The sequence below is a fragment of the Citrus sinensis genome, chromosome 4 (assembly GCF_022201045.2).
Source record: "Citrus sinensis cultivar Valencia sweet orange chromosome 4, DVS_A1.0, whole genome shotgun sequence".
Classification (NCBI taxonomy): domain Eukaryota; kingdom Viridiplantae; phylum Streptophyta; class Magnoliopsida; order Sapindales; family Rutaceae; genus Citrus; species Citrus sinensis.
This window is the reverse complement of record NC_068559.1, coordinates 11,005,915-11,024,291: the sequence shown is the minus strand read 5'-3', so window position 1 is coordinate 11,024,291 and position 18,377 is coordinate 11,005,915. Positions and strand designations below refer to the sequence as shown.

The 18,377-nt window shown below is 34.7% G+C and overlaps 2 protein-coding genes across 5 annotated transcripts; one reads left to right on the top strand and one right to left on the bottom strand.

Annotated features, from left to right (window-relative positions):
* Window positions 1-4,917: 4,917 nt before the first annotated feature.
* Window positions 4,918-11,515, bottom strand: LOC127901775 (vacuolar protein sorting-associated protein 36). 3 transcript variants are annotated; one of them, XM_052439440.1, is made up of 9 exons: window positions 10,740-11,515; window positions 10,396-10,599; window positions 8,124-8,217; window positions 7,846-7,903; window positions 7,617-7,686; window positions 6,054-6,189; window positions 5,891-5,975; window positions 5,646-5,699; window positions 4,918-5,506 (listed from the first exon to the last, which is right to left on the bottom strand). In XM_052439440.1, the coding sequence occupies exons 1-9, from the start codon at window positions 11,376-11,378 to the stop codon at window positions 5,497-5,499; spliced, it is 1,350 nt and encodes a 449-aa protein (XP_052295400.1). In that variant the 5' UTR covers window positions 11,379-11,515; the 3' UTR covers window positions 4,918-5,496. The 3 variants fall into 3 exon arrangements, with proteins under 3 accessions (XP_052295400.1, XP_052295401.1, XP_052295402.1); XM_052439441.1 differs by having other exon boundaries at window positions 4,918-5,467; XM_052439442.1 differs by lacking the exons at window positions 7,617-7,686; window positions 7,846-7,903; window positions 8,124-8,217.
* Window positions 11,516-11,602: 87 nt separating this feature from the next.
* Window positions 11,603-17,185, top strand: LOC102622087 (uncharacterized). Of its 2 annotated transcripts, none has more exons than XM_006485469.4 (8): window positions 11,603-11,768; window positions 11,852-12,388; window positions 13,451-13,554; window positions 13,644-13,720; window positions 14,657-14,726; window positions 15,287-15,380; window positions 15,459-15,521; window positions 16,412-17,185. In XM_006485469.4, the coding sequence occupies exons 1-8, from the start codon at window positions 11,697-11,699 to the stop codon at window positions 17,081-17,083; spliced, it is 1,689 nt and encodes a 562-aa protein (XP_006485532.1). In that variant the 5' UTR covers window positions 11,603-11,696; the 3' UTR covers window positions 17,084-17,185. The 2 variants fall into 2 exon arrangements, with proteins under 2 accessions (XP_006485532.1, XP_006485531.1); XM_006485468.4 differs by having other exon boundaries at window positions 11,604-11,768; window positions 11,849-12,388.
* Window positions 17,186-18,377: the final 1,192 nt, after the last annotated feature.

Below are 18,377 nucleotides of genomic sequence, written 5' to 3'. Positions count from 1 at the left end.
ATGCTATAGCTTTGTGGTGTCACTGTGCGCCTTAAAAATATTAGTTTTATCAGTTGTACCTCCTTTCAAATAGTATAAATTGTGACACCGAACCCTTACAAAATCACCATAGGTATGTATGTGAACTTCATTATACAATTTTCAATGTTAACCTTGTAGCTTTTAGCTTCCAAAGTACCTACGAAAATTAGATGTTTCTTTAATGCTAGAACATATCTAACTTCTTTCAATTCTCTGACTATTCCATCGAACATCTTGAGCCGAATTATTTCTATCTCCATCATGCAACAAGGTTGATCCTCTAACTAACAAAATTTCAGACGATGCTCTTTCGAAATGTTTATCCTTATTCTAAATTTCTAAATTAGTCAGTGTTGTGTAGACATCTATGAAGATGATCACATTTTTACTATATAATAAAGTAGTCATAAAATGGTTATATTCCTCTAGAAGTAAGTGCAATAGAGTCATAGCCTTGACTTCGTCCTTAATATCTTCATCAAGATTCTTCAAATATGTATGTAACTTTCCAAATCTTGAGATATGGTCGTACATTGACACATCGGGCTTTATTTGAAAGCCATATACTTGGCTCATTGTATAAAGACAATTTTGAAGACTTTTCAACAGGTACTTTTCCTCTAATGTATGCCACAAAGTCATCGCACACTCCTCATCTTTTACAAGATATTTCATCTCTTTGGTCAAGCAAGATCTTATCTGACCACAAGTTTTCTCATTCATACAATCTCAAGTTTTTTTGTCATACAAGTATCTTTTACTTTTCAGAACAACATCGAAACCAATTTGAATAAGGGCATCCATAACTTCATGCCTCCACATGCTGAAGTTGATTTTCCAATCAAATTTTTCAAAATCGATCTTCTGGCTTCCTATAACAGGTGTTGCATGGCGATGTGACAAGTCTTGCTTCCCACTTGAAATGTCTCCTAAAGTATTCTGGGTAGATCTCTCCCCACTTCTGAAAGTTTCACTTTCTACCATTCTTCTCGATAAACTATTCTCACCTGAAAGATAAGCACGTATGAAAAATGCACCAAGAAAGTTCCTTGGAAAGAAAGAAGGGGTCACACTAGTCCCACTTAAAACTCAAATTCCTTAAGCTCTTATCACCTTTGCGATAGAACTTTCCTAGACATGCACTTATCTACACAACTATACTATAAGCTCTTGATACATCCAACAACTAATTGTTGTCTCCACCGTAGTTGTGAACAATACTACATATGTGAATAGTACTATATATGTGAACAATACCATACAACCCAAGTATGAACCTTCAACTCTAATACCACTTGTTGTACTCTGACACTAGTTGTGCGCAAAATATGGAATCAAACGCACCATATAATCATAGAAAAATAAAGGACACAAGAATTTAATGTAGTTCGGCGATTATGCCTACATCCACGAGAGCAAGAGAAAATAATTACATTACTAACAATTATTTTAGTATAATATTTGAATAAAAAAAAAACTCACTTCCCAAAACCCAAGTACACCCAGTACTCTTACACACACTTGAAAAAAAAAAAAGAATCTCTCAAATACTCCAATTGCTCACTCTCTCAACAATTCTTCACTTGAATTGTTACTCTCAATTTTGGGATGATATGGAATGAAAAAATGCCCTATATTTATAGGTTTCAAGCTTGCACCACTGTACCTAACCCTTTAATTGCATTTCAACGGTTTCAGCCATCTCCAAATGCATTTCAATAATTCCGGGCACCTCCAAATGCATTTCAACAATTTCGGCCATTGATTTAAAAAACTCTTTAATATTATCCAAAAAAAAGTCTTGCATCCAACAAGTGTTCATAATTTTGCGAAAGTCTTCATGCCCTTTTTTGTTTCAACATTGTTGACCCTGGTTCACTCTCATGTGTTACATTTTGCTTATGAATACACTTCTTTTGTCCATTGAATAATAGTAATAAAATTAAATACACACACTCGAATAGAGAGAACTGTGAAACCATTTGACCATATGAATGTTTGACATAGTGAGTATTCATTGAACTGTAGCTGTTTACCTGTTCTTCTCTAGCAGCATTTATATATACAGAGTCCCAGTACATTGTTTAATCCCTTATGATTTGTCCTTCTCATGCAAAACTTAACCACTTCTTGCTTCTGACATTTCTAACAATCACTTTTCTTTATTCGAAAGATGGCTACAATTCAGTTATTAAAGAAGGCTGGACGCCCATAAGAGCATCCGGTGAGCCACATGAGAATTGCAAATTTAAGAAGCCAATGAAGCATGAGTGCGTACGTATCTTGGAGATAAGAGAAGTTGCTGGGATTGAAGAGGCAGATGCAGATGCCGAGTATGATAATGCATTGAAGGAAGCCATTAGAGGTGTGCAGGATGCCATGACTGCCATTAATGAACATTTAGAAGAAGTTAGATATGAGATTGCTGCACTTAAAGCTGAGTGACTTTACCAATGTAAGATTTTTTGGCAAGAAATTAACTTAAAATACAAAACATCGGGATAATCCATATGGTACCATGATTGCTTGGAAGATTGGGTTTTATTCATAATCAATAGATTGTATTGGATGAAGAAATGTACATAAGATTTTCTATTTGGTATACATTGTCTTCAACAATTACGGTTTGATAATCATAAATAGTCCTCCTGCCACTCCTCAATTACTGTCAAGAAGCTCCAGGAGTAAAAACTTTATAACAATCACGTTAAAGAATTTGTGCTTTAATTAAACTCCACAACTTTTTCGTGTATAAATTATTTAAACCAATATGTCAAAGATTATATTGGCACACATTCAGAATTTAAGAAAAGAAAAGAACTAAGCAAAGAAGAAAAAAATAGTTTCAGAGTTTCTTATATTATTAGCATGACAACAGATAAGCATATTAGAAAGATTGTAGGTCTCAGAGTTTTCTTATTTTTGTTCGAGATAAAAGTTTCCAAATATAAAATTTAGTTCTATTTGGGAGTGCTCTCCCAATATTCTTCCACTGGGGCTTTGCCATGCTTTTATCGTAATGGTGCGAAATTGGCTTTAAAGAGTTTTAACAGCAACGCCAAGCTATTCTGCCTTTTCGATCCAAGAAATGCATTGTTGGAACTAGGTTAGAATGTCAAGTGGCTCTAGATTCAAGGGTTCCCGATGGTCTGCTACACTCAAACACAAGGGAAGAATCATTTATACAGACAAGATTGTTTTTTTCTAGGAGCGGCAAAACGAATAAACTAATCGAATTCAAATTGAATCTTAAACGAATTGAGTAAAAATTCTGTTTACTCAATTTGATTCATTTATTAAATGAATTGAAATATAAAAAGTTGGATTTGATTCATTTATTAAATCAATATTCGATTCGATTCGATTCGTTTAATTCATTTAGTAGAATTAATAAATAAATTAGATGGAATCTTGATCATTTACTATTTATTTATCCCATAATATATGAACGCATAACGAATTGAATTGGATATAAATTTTTTTACAAATCCTTTGAATAAATTTGTCGCTGGTTGGGGAGAAATAACAACAAAATCAAACGAAACCCATCTCGGTGATGACGACTTTAAGAACTCAAGGTGAGAGATTTCTAGGTAGCAACTAATCCGCGACGACTAGTATCCCAACCCACGAAACGGTTCTTCTATTCCCTCCCTACCCCCTCCCCCTCCTCGCGTGCCTGTAGCTGTGAAGAGGAGGAGGTTTTTGGCTTTGAGTGAAGAAGAAGAAAAGGAAGTTGTTGTGAAGAGGAAGCTAGTGAATGATTTTGATAGAGTTGCTAGTGATGATTTGATTGGAGTGATAGTGAGAAGCAAGTTATCTAAAGGGAGGGATGAGATCGAGGAGTTGAGTGTGAGTCTTGAGAAGACCACCAAAAAGGCCAATAACATGAAAACTAATATTAGAACTTTCCCAAGATTAGCTAAGTGTAGATAAAAAAGAACTAAATTCGTTTGATCTTTTGTTATCATTAAAGGGTGGATAAACGCTATGCCTGAACCTGCTTATATATTGTCTTATTATCGTTAATAATTACGAAATTAATTATTTAAATTTAAAATTTTTTTATATAAATTTAAGGATGAAAATATAATTTAATTAAATAAATAATAAATGAATTTTAAACTAATAGACCGCATTCAATTAATTACGATGCATTTATTAAACAAATCCTAAATAATGAATCAATGTCCTCAAACTCAAATTTAATTCGTTTATTTAACAAATGAAATCGAGTTCGCCCATTTATTAAATGAATTAATTTTTTTCGAACTCATACTCATTTAATTCATGTCAAATTGAATCGAATAAACGAATCTTCACCCAGTTTGCCACCCCTAGCTTTTTCAGGTCGATATTCAAACAAAAATACTTGTATGCACCAAAATCCCCAAGTTGGGTGGTAAAATACATTACAAAGGTCCAAATTTTAGCAGATTAGTTACAAATTCGTGGCAAACTCGCTTTAGGAGAAAAAAATATTGATGGCTCAAATGCTATAGGAAGGTTTCAAATTTTTTTATAGATGCAGTACTAATTAGCAAACATCGGATTTTTTAATTCATTTAATAAATGAATTAAAATATTTGGTTGTGACAACCACACTCCCAAACGGGCATTTAGTAAGCTTGCGAAACCCAATGGCAATAGGTATGAGTACTGAAGCGGCCCATCAGGCCCTATTTTGTTTCACATATTGTGTCCGTATTGCATTTGCTCTTTGTTTTCTAGGCTCTTTTACGCCTTTTTGAAGTCAGGTTTGTTTGTTTGGCTCAACTTATTGCCAATTGTATGGGTCAATTCACTTCTTCACCCTCATCATTTTTCCCTGTCAAGCCAGCAATCACTAACATGGAGACTATCTTCAATTAATGAATTCATTTGAAAACAAAAACAGAAACACAAAAATCAAAGGGCATTATCGATTTCACATCAATAACAATCAAATTCCATTACAATGATTTCTTACATGTGATTTGAATCACCAGAAGTTCTTATCCCAAAGGAAGAATCTTCACCTGCCCAAAATCAACCCCTTCTCAAATGCAATCGTATTGAGTGGATTCTTAAACTTCACTATTGATTTCTGTAGCTTTCTCAGATTGCTTCCTTCAAAATTTTGCAGTATTTAACATAAAAAATAAAAAATGAAAAGTCCATCAACAATCACCTTTTATGTGCAATTGCCTCTATTGATCAATGTGTGATATTCCGAATCCTCAATACTAACAGAATCGAAATGATCTCTCAATTGACTTGTAAACTTTACAAATGTCCCGACCGTCTTCTATGTTACAATGATCAGGATACAAGATTATTGATTAGATTTGTTACCATCTTTCTCCACTTCCGTCCCAGTACAAGTAATTAAAATTTGCAACTCAAAATGCAGCCTCCAGAAGAAACATCAGCCTGAAATGTACTGTTTTTGAAAATCCTTAGTTACCTGAGAAAGGCAAGAGTGATATGTTCATGCTACCAGAATCTTGAGTCATCCCAACCGAAAAGAAACAGAAATTGAGAGGGAAAAAAGTATCAAGATGAATCAATCCAGAGCTTCTTCTGTTTACTGAATTTATTCTAGCTGCATAAAATTGAAGAAAATGTAGAGAAAGCACTCTCACCCAGAAGCAGAAGAAGCTTTGACCCATGTACTGTAGATCCCATAATCTTTCACCCTATATAATGCATCATGCATACAAAAAATTACAAAATAAAAATGAAAGAACGGATTCTCAATGATGATAGAATCGATGAATGAAAATGAAAAGAATATGATCACCTTCAATATCTTTAAAGTGATCAAACTGAAAAACAAATGACAAACAAAATTTTCAAATCATAACAACCAATGAGAAACTTCACTTACAAGAACAAATCATCAAGAATGATTTCAGAAAACAGATTGATATAAAAGCGAAAGCCATCAGGGCTGATATCTCTGCATAAAAGACCTGCAAAGGATATTCAATTACATATTAGAGATCCAAAAAGTGCCAGTTATATTCTAAGAAAGCTGCATGACAATGTACCTTTGCCCTCAGCAGTCAGAAGATGCTCCTTGGCCATGGCAGGTGCAATCCCTAAGGTCATTGCAGCATCACTTGCACTTATACCATGTCGAAGGGCTTCAGGCTTTGTCACTAGGGCTCTAAGTCTACCAAAAACCTGCATTATCATGCCAATTAATTAAAAAAGCAGGAAATGTACTATTTTGATAATATTATTTTTGTATTGTTTTATAAAAAGGAATTTAAATATTTATTTTGGGGTTAAATTTAAATATCACCTTATAATTAGGGAAGTGCGTTATTTCCCTATTGGAAAATGGAAATCATGTATGTGTGTCTATATAAATACATCATAAATAAATACATATATATCACCAGCTTTATTACAAGTCTCTCTCTCTCTAAATGGAACTGATACAATAAGGCTTAAGACTAAAATTTCACTAATAATTCTAAGCCTCATCTGCAAATTGACACAAGAAAATGAGGGAACCTTATAATCTATTGGTGAAGCTTGATATGAGGGCATTCTACGATGATATAACAACTAAAGTAGATGCTCAGCCAAATTCCAGGAGGAGTGACATCAGAGGTATTGCGGTAGTGGTGCTTGATGCGCTCACGAAATGACAATGGGTTAGAGAAGAAGATTTAGCAAAGGAATTGACGGTCAACTGCTTGCAAAAGCAGTTTTAACGGACTTTGCAATTTTTGGAAGAAGAAAAACTTAGTTGCTCGAGATCAGAGGAAAGAGACTGTTAAGGGTGCAAAGATATATAGTAACACCGTTGCTAACACAGTTGACGGTCAACTGCTTGCAAAAGAGGGAGAATAAAAGATTAAACTGCACACGCACTCTTAATGTTCTCTAGATTTTACACATATACATATACATACATACAGTCTCTAGATTTTATTTATATGTATATGTGAGTGTGTGTGTGTGTGTGTATCGAGTGGGAGAGAGAACTTTCGCATCCACAGACAAAGGTATCTAAAACCAATCATAGATTGGGGGGGTTAAAGCGCCCAACTCATAATTGGCGAATTCGTAGGTTCAATTCCTACTGGATGCACGCCAATGGGACCCGTTGATTCTCTCCCAATTGGTTGGACCGTAGGTGTGATGATTTACTTCACGGGCGAGGTCTCTGGTTGTAAGTTAATGCTAGATGAAAAGGATTTCGGTTATAGTTTTCCTTGCGACGGTCCGGGACGCCAAGAGGGGAAACAAAATCAAGGGGACTTTCCAAAGGTCAATAACTAATGACTTTATACTTCATCAAAGATTGTTAAATAGCTAGATAATTTCATTTAGAAACTGTTACTATAGAGAAACCAATGACAATGAATGGGGTATACAGCCTACTATAGAGAAACCAATCAACATCAATGAACATAAGTATTAAAGCGATAAAGCTAAAAGATAATTGAGATTACACTGAGAAGATAACTCCCAAAAACCTAATCCTCTCCATCATCGACTATAAAAAAAATAACAATAAATAACAAATAAATCCATTTCGAAGTATAACTAGTAAAAGATTTCAACGATAAGCAGTACTTTAAGATGAAAGTGATCACCTCCTCATCACTGTGGGACTTGCTCTGGATGGCCATGACCCCGCTATCAAACTTCCGAAGCATTACCGGACTGTTGAACAGAGTATAACACATAAATGACATTAAATGTTATCTCGCTATAAACACAGGAGACAGATTCCAACATAAATTCAGCACCAAATTTTTTGCGTCACAATCTCATATATGTCAGCCCACTACAAAAAGGTGAGTGAAGAAAAACTGCACATACACATCAAACTTCTCCCAAAGAGAACACGCTTGCGACAAATCGTCTGGTGAGATCAAGGCTGTTTATTTGTTTTAAAAGGGCGGAAAAAAAAAAGAGACAATATTAATAGGATAAAATGAAGAACTTTTCAACCTAGGCTAGCAACAAATTCTCCAGCAAGACCAATTCTGTGTAAAATGAAAAACTAGATAGAAAGGGAGGTGGGGGGGGGGGGGGGGGGGGGGGGACCACTCAAAAAAACAAACCCAAAAAAAAAAAAAAAAAGAAAGAAACTAAACCTGTGCCCCGTGCACGATTAAAGAGACAATAGACATCTATAAGATTGATCATTCCTCCAGCTCTCTCTAGGGGAATTTTGACAAAATCTGCCAACTATACATCAAGAAACAATAACTAAGTATCAAAAGCAGTCTGTTTCAGGTGAAGGAAAGTTACCAACTAACAAAAATAATTGTCCTGTATTTAATACAAAACATGCTTAAAGAATTCAATCACTGCCTTTTAACTTTTTACTAGTGTTATTTAGTTTCAGACATCTTCCTACTTAACTGTCATTTAGTCTGCTCGCAGTTATTTAAAAAACTTAAATTAAGCAATCAAAAAAAAGTTGAAATCTATTTCATACATAACCACAACTACTTTTTCAAATTTTAAGCTCTATATTTTTTTATAATAGTGTATGTTTCAAGGTGGTTTAGTTAACACGTATTTATTATGAGGCCAATCAATTTTTTTCTTCAAATTCAGTGGGGTTTATAAGAGGAATGAAATTGATGGTAGCAAAGGCAAATGGTGTCAATCAAGTCCAAATATTTTCTTGGAGACTCTACACTGCTTCTAATCAATGACATAAAACCACAGACTGACAAAACAAGCAAAATGGCTAGCCATAAGCAGTGATTTAACATAAACTTCAGCATTTTGTTCAATGCATAGTGATTTTTTTTTTTTTTGGAATAAGAAACAAAGAAACTTTTAAAGAAAATTAGAAGGGAATAAATATTACAAAAGTGAACCAGAGGTTCACAAACTAAAATCTTCCCTATAGTGTAGAACACCAAAAATCTATACAGAACTTTGAAAAAAGAAATCCTTGAAACCCAAGACATAGGAATAAGAAACCATACCAACAAAATTAACCCAAAACTGCATCCCAATCAAGCTGAATGAAAAGGAATGAGGAATCTTGAAAATCCTTGGAAGTTGACGCCCAAAAAGAAGAAAAGAATTGAATCCTGTCCATAACCCATTAACATCATCCTCTTTTTCGCCTACAAAAATACGGCTAATTCTTTCTTCCCAAGTCACCCAAAAGAGAGCTAGGACAACACACTTCCATAATGTTCTAGCTTTCCTTCCTTTTCTAAAGGCAAAAATGTTAACCATAAATACTGCCTTACAAGAGGTTGGTGCTGCCCAAAGAATATTAGCTGCAACACATAAACGACCATAAAGAGAGGCAACATCACAATGAAGAAAAGGATGGGTGCTGGTTTCTTCATTCTTTCTACACATAACACACCAAGAAGGAGAAAGACATGTCTTAGGATTTCTACTTTGAATCTTCTCTCTGGTATTAATAATTCCAAGCGCTACTGGCCAAGCAAAAAATTGGACTTTGGGAGGAACATTTGCTTTCTGGACCATCCCAAATACATTACAATCACTATTAGAATGTCTTCTACCAACCAAGAAAATAAAGACTCGCAAGAGAACTTGCCAGAGCCATTTAACTTCCAGATTCTCTCATCATCTTTACTCTCATAAAAGGGGGAAAAAGAAAAGTCCATCAAAGCTTCAAGGCAGTGTACTCTTGAACCTCTATATCATTCAAATTCCTCCTCAAATTAAAATTTCAACTCCATTCTAGGAAAAGGGATCCTTGACTATTCTAGATTTGATAGTCACATTCTTAGAAAGACATAATCTACACAATTGAGGAAACTGCTCACAAAGAGAGAGGTCCCCTACCCACATATCTTCCCAAAATCAAATTTTCTCACCATTTCCCTCTGCAACTATGATAAATTTATGTATATTGAATCAATCATGAATAATCCTTGCACCCATTTGGTTTTAGTAAACATCAAAATAAATACTCTCTTCACTTGTGCTTTTCAGGAGTTTAAGAAATGTTTACAAATGTCACTAATTGAAATCGACAAAAAATTATATACAAGATGCTTTACACCGCCAATGTCCTCAAAGGAATGATTTCAGCAATTATAATATTAGTTGGAAGGAATTGTAGGACTTCAGAAATAGATTCATTGAGGTAAATAAAGCACAATGCTTTGGTTTCCATATGATTGTTGGTTGCAATTGTTATTGGAAGTATGATCACAACGCATCACATACATTTTCTATTTAAAGCCAGAGTGTAAAACCTACCAAGAAATTCTAGGTTCTATATGTAACATTTCAGCTGAACTAGCTCAAATTACTCTCCTAAACCTAAACCCTGCAGTGCTTTATATGATTCTTAATAAAAATAATAGGACAACAACACTACTGATGTCAAAGATGAAAATAATAACAATAATAGCAAACCTGGCGAGACAGTTGTTGGTGATACAAGGCACCTGCAGATTCTTTGGTAACGGGGGATACAATACCGACACTTAGCAACCAATCTTGCATCTCTTCTTTAGAACCCAATTCCTCATCATTTGCTGAATTGGATTGAGAACTCGAGCCAGCCAGAAGTTTTTGCCTCATTTTCTCAGCTAGCATTACCATCTCTTTAGCTTTATTCTGCAAATCCAAAAGAGTGATTAAACTTAAAGCACCTAAACAAAAAGAATAACAGTGGAATCAATAAACAAAGTTTGGAAGAGAAAAATGCATCAATTTTTCAACAGCCCCATATAAAGAATCTTCAAGGAAAAGTGTACCATGAGAGCATTCAAGTCCTGAAAAGCCTCCTGCAAGCTTCTATCAGTACTTTCCCACATCTCTTGTTCTTTTCTAAGTAAACCCCCAACCCCCACCATTCGCACCGACCCATCACTCGCATACAATGAAGCTGAAGCCGAAGCTGAAGCCGGGCCAGTCTCCGACGGCGTCGTTTCCCACGCCCACGCCCTCCCCCTCCAACACTCCCACATCTTGGACAAAAACAACTCCCAATCCCCTTTCCCCCTCACAACCACCGTAATCACAACCGACCGCAAACCTGTGACCCGGCCAGGGTCCGAGTCGAAGATCCGATTATCGGGAGTGGCGGAGACCTGGAATCGAAAGCGAGGGGAGTGGAACACGGACTTAAGTGATCGCTTGGAGGAGAAGATGTGGGTGATGGCGGAGAGAGGGATGGCAACGGCGGTGGAGGAGCAGGAGGAGGAAAGGAAGAGGAGGCGATGGGTGGTGAGAATAAAGTGGCCGGATTTTAAGGGAGGGAATGAGACGGCATCGTCTTGGTCGTGTTCAATGTCGACATTTGAGAGGAGGTTGCATTCTACTTCGTTTGGCACGAGAACAGGCCGACCGCTGCTCGTGACGGAGGCTGGCAGGAAAAAGTTATTACTGGCCATTTAATTGAATTTACAAAATTAAAAACACATAAATAGATTTGTTCGTCTCTGTGTTTCTTCGAGTGGGTGATCAGATTTTGAAGACACGGGCCTAAAAGGAGAAGGCGAACTAGTTTTTGTTAGTTCACAATTGTTATATGTCATATAAGTCTCCATAGTTTAGGTCTTCTTAAATATGGGCCTAAATTTGTACATTTGCATTAAATAGGTCCTGACATTCTGCTGAAAGACCGAAATACCCTTTTGATTATAAACCTTGGTCCTTTAAACCCTACCTCTTGTGCCTCTCGTGTGTGTTATTAACTTCACTCTGGAAGAATGCAACCTCTCTTCAATGCTTTTGCTAATCAAACCCAGTCCAATTCTTCCACTTCTACGCTTCCTCAGATGGTAATTTTTTTAATACTTGGTTTTATTGTTTATGAACTACAAGCTTTTATTTAGTTTAATATATTTTTTTGATAATTCAGCAGGCTTTTAGACCTAATATGTTACAAAATTCAGTGCCAATGCAACCTCAAACGGGTATAATGAACCCTCAAGTTCCATTTCCTTTGAGTAATTCCAATATGCCGGCAACAGCACCGTTGATGAATCAAAATAATTTCATGAATGCTTCTAACCCTCTTCTTATCGCACAAAGTAATCATCTGGGTTTGCCTCAACTGGGTCATATGTTTCCTGTACATGGGAATTTCGGCAACATGCCGCTGAATGTAAGTCAAGGACAGTTACTTGGTCCTAATTTGTCGAATCTGCCTCAACAGTTTAACCAAAACATGGGTTTCTCAAATGGGCAAATGTGTCTGCAAAGTGTGAATCAACTTTTGTCTATGCAAATGTCAAATCCCTGCTTGTTTGGGAATCCACAGTTTGGTCTTGTGAACCAAAATCAGCAAAACTTTGTTCAGCCAATAAAGGATGTGTCAGGAAATAATACCCTTAAATCTTGTTCAAGTGAGCCTCGTCAAGGTCAGAACTTGCAACCTTCTGCTTTCATGAGGTCACAGGTATCACTTTTACTCTCTTCTTACTTGTATTACAGGAACTCATTTCATGTGGAAAGATAACTTAAATTATTGTAGATAGTACAGCTGTATGGTCTTCTTCTTTTTTTCTTTTTTCTTTTTTCCTTTTCTTCACTTTTATTTTTTTAACTGAACAAGTTAAAAAGAGGATATTAGGGTAAGGATGCGTTTGGAGCTGAGGTTGGGCAGTTGTAGCTTAAAAGATTAAGTAATATGTTTAGCAATAATGTGTTTCATAAACACTAGTTGCTGAAGTTTGAAAGTTATGTTGATATGATTTTTTATTCGGATAATGAAAAATCTATTATATATTTAATAACTTTGTCAAAATTATTATTTAAAATTTATATTTATTATATATTATTAACTTTTATTTCATAGTTACAGTTTTTTTCCAGAGCACCTCAATGCCAAACAGAACCTAAATTTAGTATTATTAATATTACACTTCCTAATTGTGCATACGACGCATATTTTAGGTGGTGAATTTAGTCCTGCAAAATTGTGACCCTAAGATGGTGCTGAAATTGTTGATATCTAAACTACACAACAAGAACTTTTTCTTATTGTTTCTTGAACTATTGTGCTGTTGTGAGTCCAATTTGAGACCAAAAGAATTGATATGCAAATGATGGTTTGTTTTTATGATTGAATTAGCTCATCATATATCAACTTTTAGAGTTGCTTTGGTCTATGGTGCAATATGAAGGAAGGAGGGCCTGGAAAGAGGGTTGGTGAAAGAAGATTTCTTAGCTCAAGATTTTTCTTCATATTTTCTCAATCATTGTTACCTCATTTACTATTTGCAAAGAATTATTGATAGGATGGGAAATGAATTTTATTTAGGGCAGCACCATTTCATGCACTTTTTGGCCAGCACCAAACCTGGTTTAGCAGTACAGCTGCTTTACAATGCTGACTATTTTTCATGATTCTTTAGCCAACTTTGCTGTCAAAACCTTCTTTGAAATTGTTATTGTGCATGAATTTTCTATTGATCTGCAGCTGCCGTTGGTTAATTTATGTCTTCTCTTGTTGTTGCAGAGGAACTTTATTCAAAATGGTCAGGGTAGCATTTCAAAGAGCAATTCTAAAAAAGTTTCAGGAAAAAACTTCATCAAAAATCGAACAAAAGAGTTTTCACAGGGGTTGGTCCTGCCTTTCTGGTTTCCTGATTTCAAAATAGTTTTACAAGTGCTTTTTCAATTGGTTGATTATAAATGTTTAATCTGTGCAGGTTTCAGAAATCTCACTTTCATCAAATGCATAATGGGAAGAGAAAATTTGGGTTTTATAATGATCAAAAACCTAAAGGTTTGTGATAATGCAAACATTCAAATTTCTAGTCAGAAGAACAAAATAATTGGAGTTTGATGTGATCGGCATGATATAGTGTATTGGATTCCCCTATGTTAGGAAGCAATTAAAGCTTGTGGGTGGGGTTAGGATAGAAGCTATTTTGTTGGAAACTGTTGGTGAGAGCCAACTGCATAACGTAACAAGCAGCATGTCTTTAAGTACAAAGTGTACTTTTAACCTTAATACTGTGAGTTTGTGTGGCCGATCTGGTGTTAATTCTCATGTAGGTGGAATTGAGTAACTTACCTAGGCCCATTTCAGGTTGACGTGCTGCTTGAGGTTTTCGTTACTCAAATTTTGCAGTAGTATTACACGTGTGTGGATTATGTTGTGTCAAAATAAATTGGTGATTTTCCTAAAGGTTAAATCAATTAGAGATTATTTAAGAATGATTAGGGTTTTAGAGTGAGACAGAAAGAATAGTTCAGTTTAGAACTGTCATAAAATTTTACAAAAGCCTGGAGGATTACAGATATGTAAACCTTGAGTGCATGTCATTATCTTTCTTCTCAAGATTTGATGGTTATGTTTTAGAAAGGTTTCCAATTCTTGAAAGACCAGATTGGAATAATCTGTAAGAGAATTGATTTCAATATAGATGTGATCCAGTATGCTAAAGGATCAATCTGACTCTGGGGCTATCACTATTATTCTTCAAAATTTTGGGGATATGCTTATATTTGGGAATAATAATCCTTCATTAACTCGTCCGCATGGTAAGATGAGAAAGCAGTCTGTATAAATAATACATGTTTATCATGTGACTGATATGCTGCATAGGGAAAACAAATTATGCATGAAAGATATATGTTGCATATTAATTATGCATGCTCTGCATCCTTTTTGTGCCTTTTAGAGTCTGTGTTACTGACTGATTTCTCTTTTCAACAGGACATGGCAATGGAAAGGCAACAAAATTTGGTCTGGCTAATCAGATGAACCAACCTCAAGAAAAGAAAAGGTAATAATGTACCCCTTCTTTACCAATTGAGGAGGAAAATCTTATGAAATTAGTACCATATGGAGACTCATAAGAAGTGAAGTTTGGACTGGCATGTGTAAAGTATGACATGAATTATTTTTTGGAACAAGATGGGCAATTTAATTTATAAGTACTATTTTAATATTGTTTCAGTTGAGCCTAAGTTTTTAGCTGGCAAATAAGAGCTTTACACTGAACAGTTATGAAAAAGATCATAAAGCGTGGTTTCATTTTTCAATATGCCTTTTCTTTTCAATTTACACGACTATAACATAGCTCTAAATATTTTGCCAGTTTTTCTCAAGTAGTGAAGCAATTATGAAAATTTGATTACCTTTGAACATTCAAATGATGGTCTATCTGTAGGTTTTTCCTTTTCTTTTCTTTTTTTGTAGATTCAAACCACCTTTTCATTATCCTTTAATGCCCAAGGATGCAGATGGTAGATTTTGATTTCTTTCTTTGGTCTCTATATGCTGCTTCTTATGCATCTTTCTAATGTGCTCAGATGGGCTTGTTTCTCATTCTATCTTTTGCAGAAAATCTCTTGCTTTGACCTATACGGAGCAAGAGGTCAAACAGTGGTGTGAAGAGCGTAGGAAGAACTATCCAACAAAAGCCAATATAAACAAGGTTAGATTAATTGTTCTGTGTGTCCTCAATGATGCTCTTTGATATTGATTTTATGTTAATTTAGCTTCACATCTGCAGAAACTGACTGAAAAGCAATCAAACTCTGATGTTATTGATAAAGAGGCCAAAATGCGACGTGAGGTACATTTATTTGGTTCTAACCTTATTCTTTAATATGAATGATTTTTGCTTAAATTTTGCTTGAATTTTGGCAAAGCACATTTTGTCATCCTCACAGCAATAAGGTTACATGATCTAGAAGTTATTGGAGTGCTTTTCCCATTATAAGATCACTTTTCTTGGCAGTTCAATAGCTTTGACTTGTGTGTTTGTGTATTTACTTTTGACCTTGTGATTAATCACTTTATAATATTCATCGTCCAAAACCAATTCTTGGAACTATTTGCCTCTTAATATTATTTGTCTTTTATTTCTTTTTGTTATGATGTAATATTACTGTTACTTAGTTCATATGAATCTTCATGATGTAATGATGAATGAGACACAGGCGAGCTCAACTCATCCTGATCTCATGGATTTTAGCCTGTTCATTGCAGAAGTGAGCCAATGAATTGTATGGCAACTTTTTTTATGTTGAAGATTACAATGGTGATTCCAGTTTCTTTAAGTGCCTGTTTTTTGAAGTTTATACAAATTGCGGCATTTAAAATTATTTGAATTTAGAATTTTCTGTACGGAATGCATAATTGGTTTTGACAGACAGCTAAAGGTACATATCAACCATACATTATAATTCAATTAAACTTTTTTCTTGAAAGGACTAAATAAAGAATTGCTTCTCAAAATGAATTGTTCTCTTTGAATAATTTCAATAAATAATGGACATATAGCTTCTGTAATAGAAGGAATCTTTTTTTATTGGTAAAGAGCACGACCTAGGTTCACCATCCGTTGGGTTATCCCTGTTTTGCATGTTGATATGGATCAACATATAAACAAGACCCTTATACTTTTTACTTTGTTTTTTTCTTTAATTATCAAGAAATTCTGATAATATAATTTGTTTGCAGCAACTCAAGGAGATCTTGGCAAAGCAGGCTGAGCTGGGTGTTGAAGTTGCAGAAATTCCATCGTATTATCTTTTAGATTCAAAGAAACAAGTTCGTGGAAGGGTGGAGAATACAATGCCATTGAATAAGAGGGGGAGATTTCAGAACAATTATGATAAAAGAGGAAGAAATAAAAGAAAAGATCAGTTTTCAAAGGAGCAAAAGTTAGCAGATAAGGATTCATCCAACACCTCTTCTTTCAACAAGAAGAAGCCAACACTTCTGCAAAAGCTTCTGAGTGCAGATGTAAAGAGAGATAAAAGCCATTTGTTACAGACTTTTCGGTTCATGGCAATTAATTCATTTTTCAAGGATTGGCCTGAGAAGCCCGTAAACTTTCCTTTGGTTATGGTCAAAGATGGTGGGGCTGCTGGTGAGGTGGTTGAAGAGAAATCCTTGCTTTTAGGTGAAGAAGATTCTGAAGGAAAAGGCAGAAGGATGGTTGAGCATTTTGAACATGATGAGAATAGGGAAAGAATGCACCATAACATACAAGGTTTTGAGGATGAGAATGATGATGAGGAGGAGGATAATGATAATGGAGAACAAATGAAAGTTTATATTGCAGGAAAAGGTAATACTAATGACGAACATGTGAGGCTTGAGGAAGAAGAGGGAGAAATTATTGACTAGTGCTGCTTATATTTCGTCATCTCTAAAATGTATGGTAATCTGTATTGCATTTGTCTGTTATTCTCTTGTTTATAAAAGCTTTGCCGGAATATTTCTTTGAGACTCCTTTGAGCAGGAAGACATGCCATCACCACGTCACCGGTTGAGAATTGAGAATGCTCAGGAGAAAACGAGTGTCGGGAATTTTTAAGTAAATTTTACATTTATCTGGTCAAATGAGTCTTACCATTTTGAATTTTATGTTCAGTCTTGGGAGATTCAACCTCCCGAACCTCTACATCTTATAGATAAGGGAAAGAGGTGACCCTAACTCAACTAGGTAGTTATTACCAAAATCATGGGAAAACTTCTGCTTATTTCCTCATGAAGTGACAATCTTCAAATCACTTCGTTTACAATTGAAATATTAAGTTACTCTTCAAAATTTGTCATCTCTCTGTTATTTTTAACGGTTAAAAGGATAAAATAGTATTTATATATTTTCTTAACAGTCAATTAACAGAAAAATATCAAATTTAAGTAGACTAATTTTCATGGATCTAAGTCTTTTTAGATTTTTCAAAACACATATAAATATTTTTAATATTTATAGTATGCTCCTTAATACTTTAAAGTATTTTTATTTTGTGCTTATATGACTATTTTTTTAACGGATTAAATTTTTCCTTTTCATATTTAAAAAAATTATTTTAAAAATAAATATATAAATTAATAAAAAGCTACAAATGGAAAAAAAATAATATTTTACATTTTTTCCTATTTTTTATTATTATCATTATTAATTTTTTTCATTTTGTAAAGGTATTTAAAGAATATATATATAAAGAGAAGGAAAATCAAAGAACAAAAGAAAAATGTTACTGTAGTTTTACCAAACAAATGAAAGGAGTAAGGATGAAAAAAATGAAAGAAAAAAAAATGTTACAGGAGTCATGTAGGGATGGCAACTTAACGCAGACCCAAATGAACCTAGATAATTCGATCCAGATTTAATCCGTACATGATTAAAATAAATTCGGTATTCGAATGCAATTTTGTTGAGTCATATGTATTGGAGTCCAATTTTGGGTTTGAGTGAACTCGTAGATCCAGAACCCGAACCTGAACCCGGATATCTTATTTTGAAATTAGTTTTTTAATTATTTTTAATATAAATACAAATAGGGGTGGGCATAAACCCACAACCCATGGGTTTATCCAAACTCAAACCAAATTAAATGGTTTGGGTTGGGTAAATCATGAAAATGGGTTAGATGTGGGTTTTATGTAGAAAACCATTTCATTATGGTTTGGG

Bases quoted from the DNA above. Each gene is read 5' to 3' on its own strand.
- LOC127901775 (XM_052439440.1), bottom strand. From the start codon at position 11,378: ATGGCCAGTAATAACTTTTTCCTGCCAGCCTCCGTCACGAGCAGCGGT. The intron at 10,600-10,739 runs GTACACTTTTCC...TTGGATTTGCAG, and splicing joins AGGACTTGAATGCTCTCATG to AATAAAGCTAAAGAGATGGT. The intron at 7,687-7,845 runs GTATGTGCAGTT...TCTGTTCAACAG, and splicing joins CTTTGGGAGAAGTTTGATGT to TCCGGTAATGCTTCGGAAGT.
- LOC102622087 (XM_006485468.4), top strand. From the start codon at position 11,697: ATGCAACCTCTCTTCAATGCTTTTGCTAATCAAACCCAGTCCAATTCT. The intron at 12,389-13,450 runs GTATCACTTTTA...TTGTTGTTGCAG, and splicing joins CTGCTTTCATGAGGTCACAG to AGGAACTTTATTCAAAATGG. The intron at 15,522-16,411 runs GTACATTTATTT...ATTTGTTTGCAG, and splicing joins AGGCCAAAATGCGACGTGAG to CAACTCAAGGAGATCTTGGC.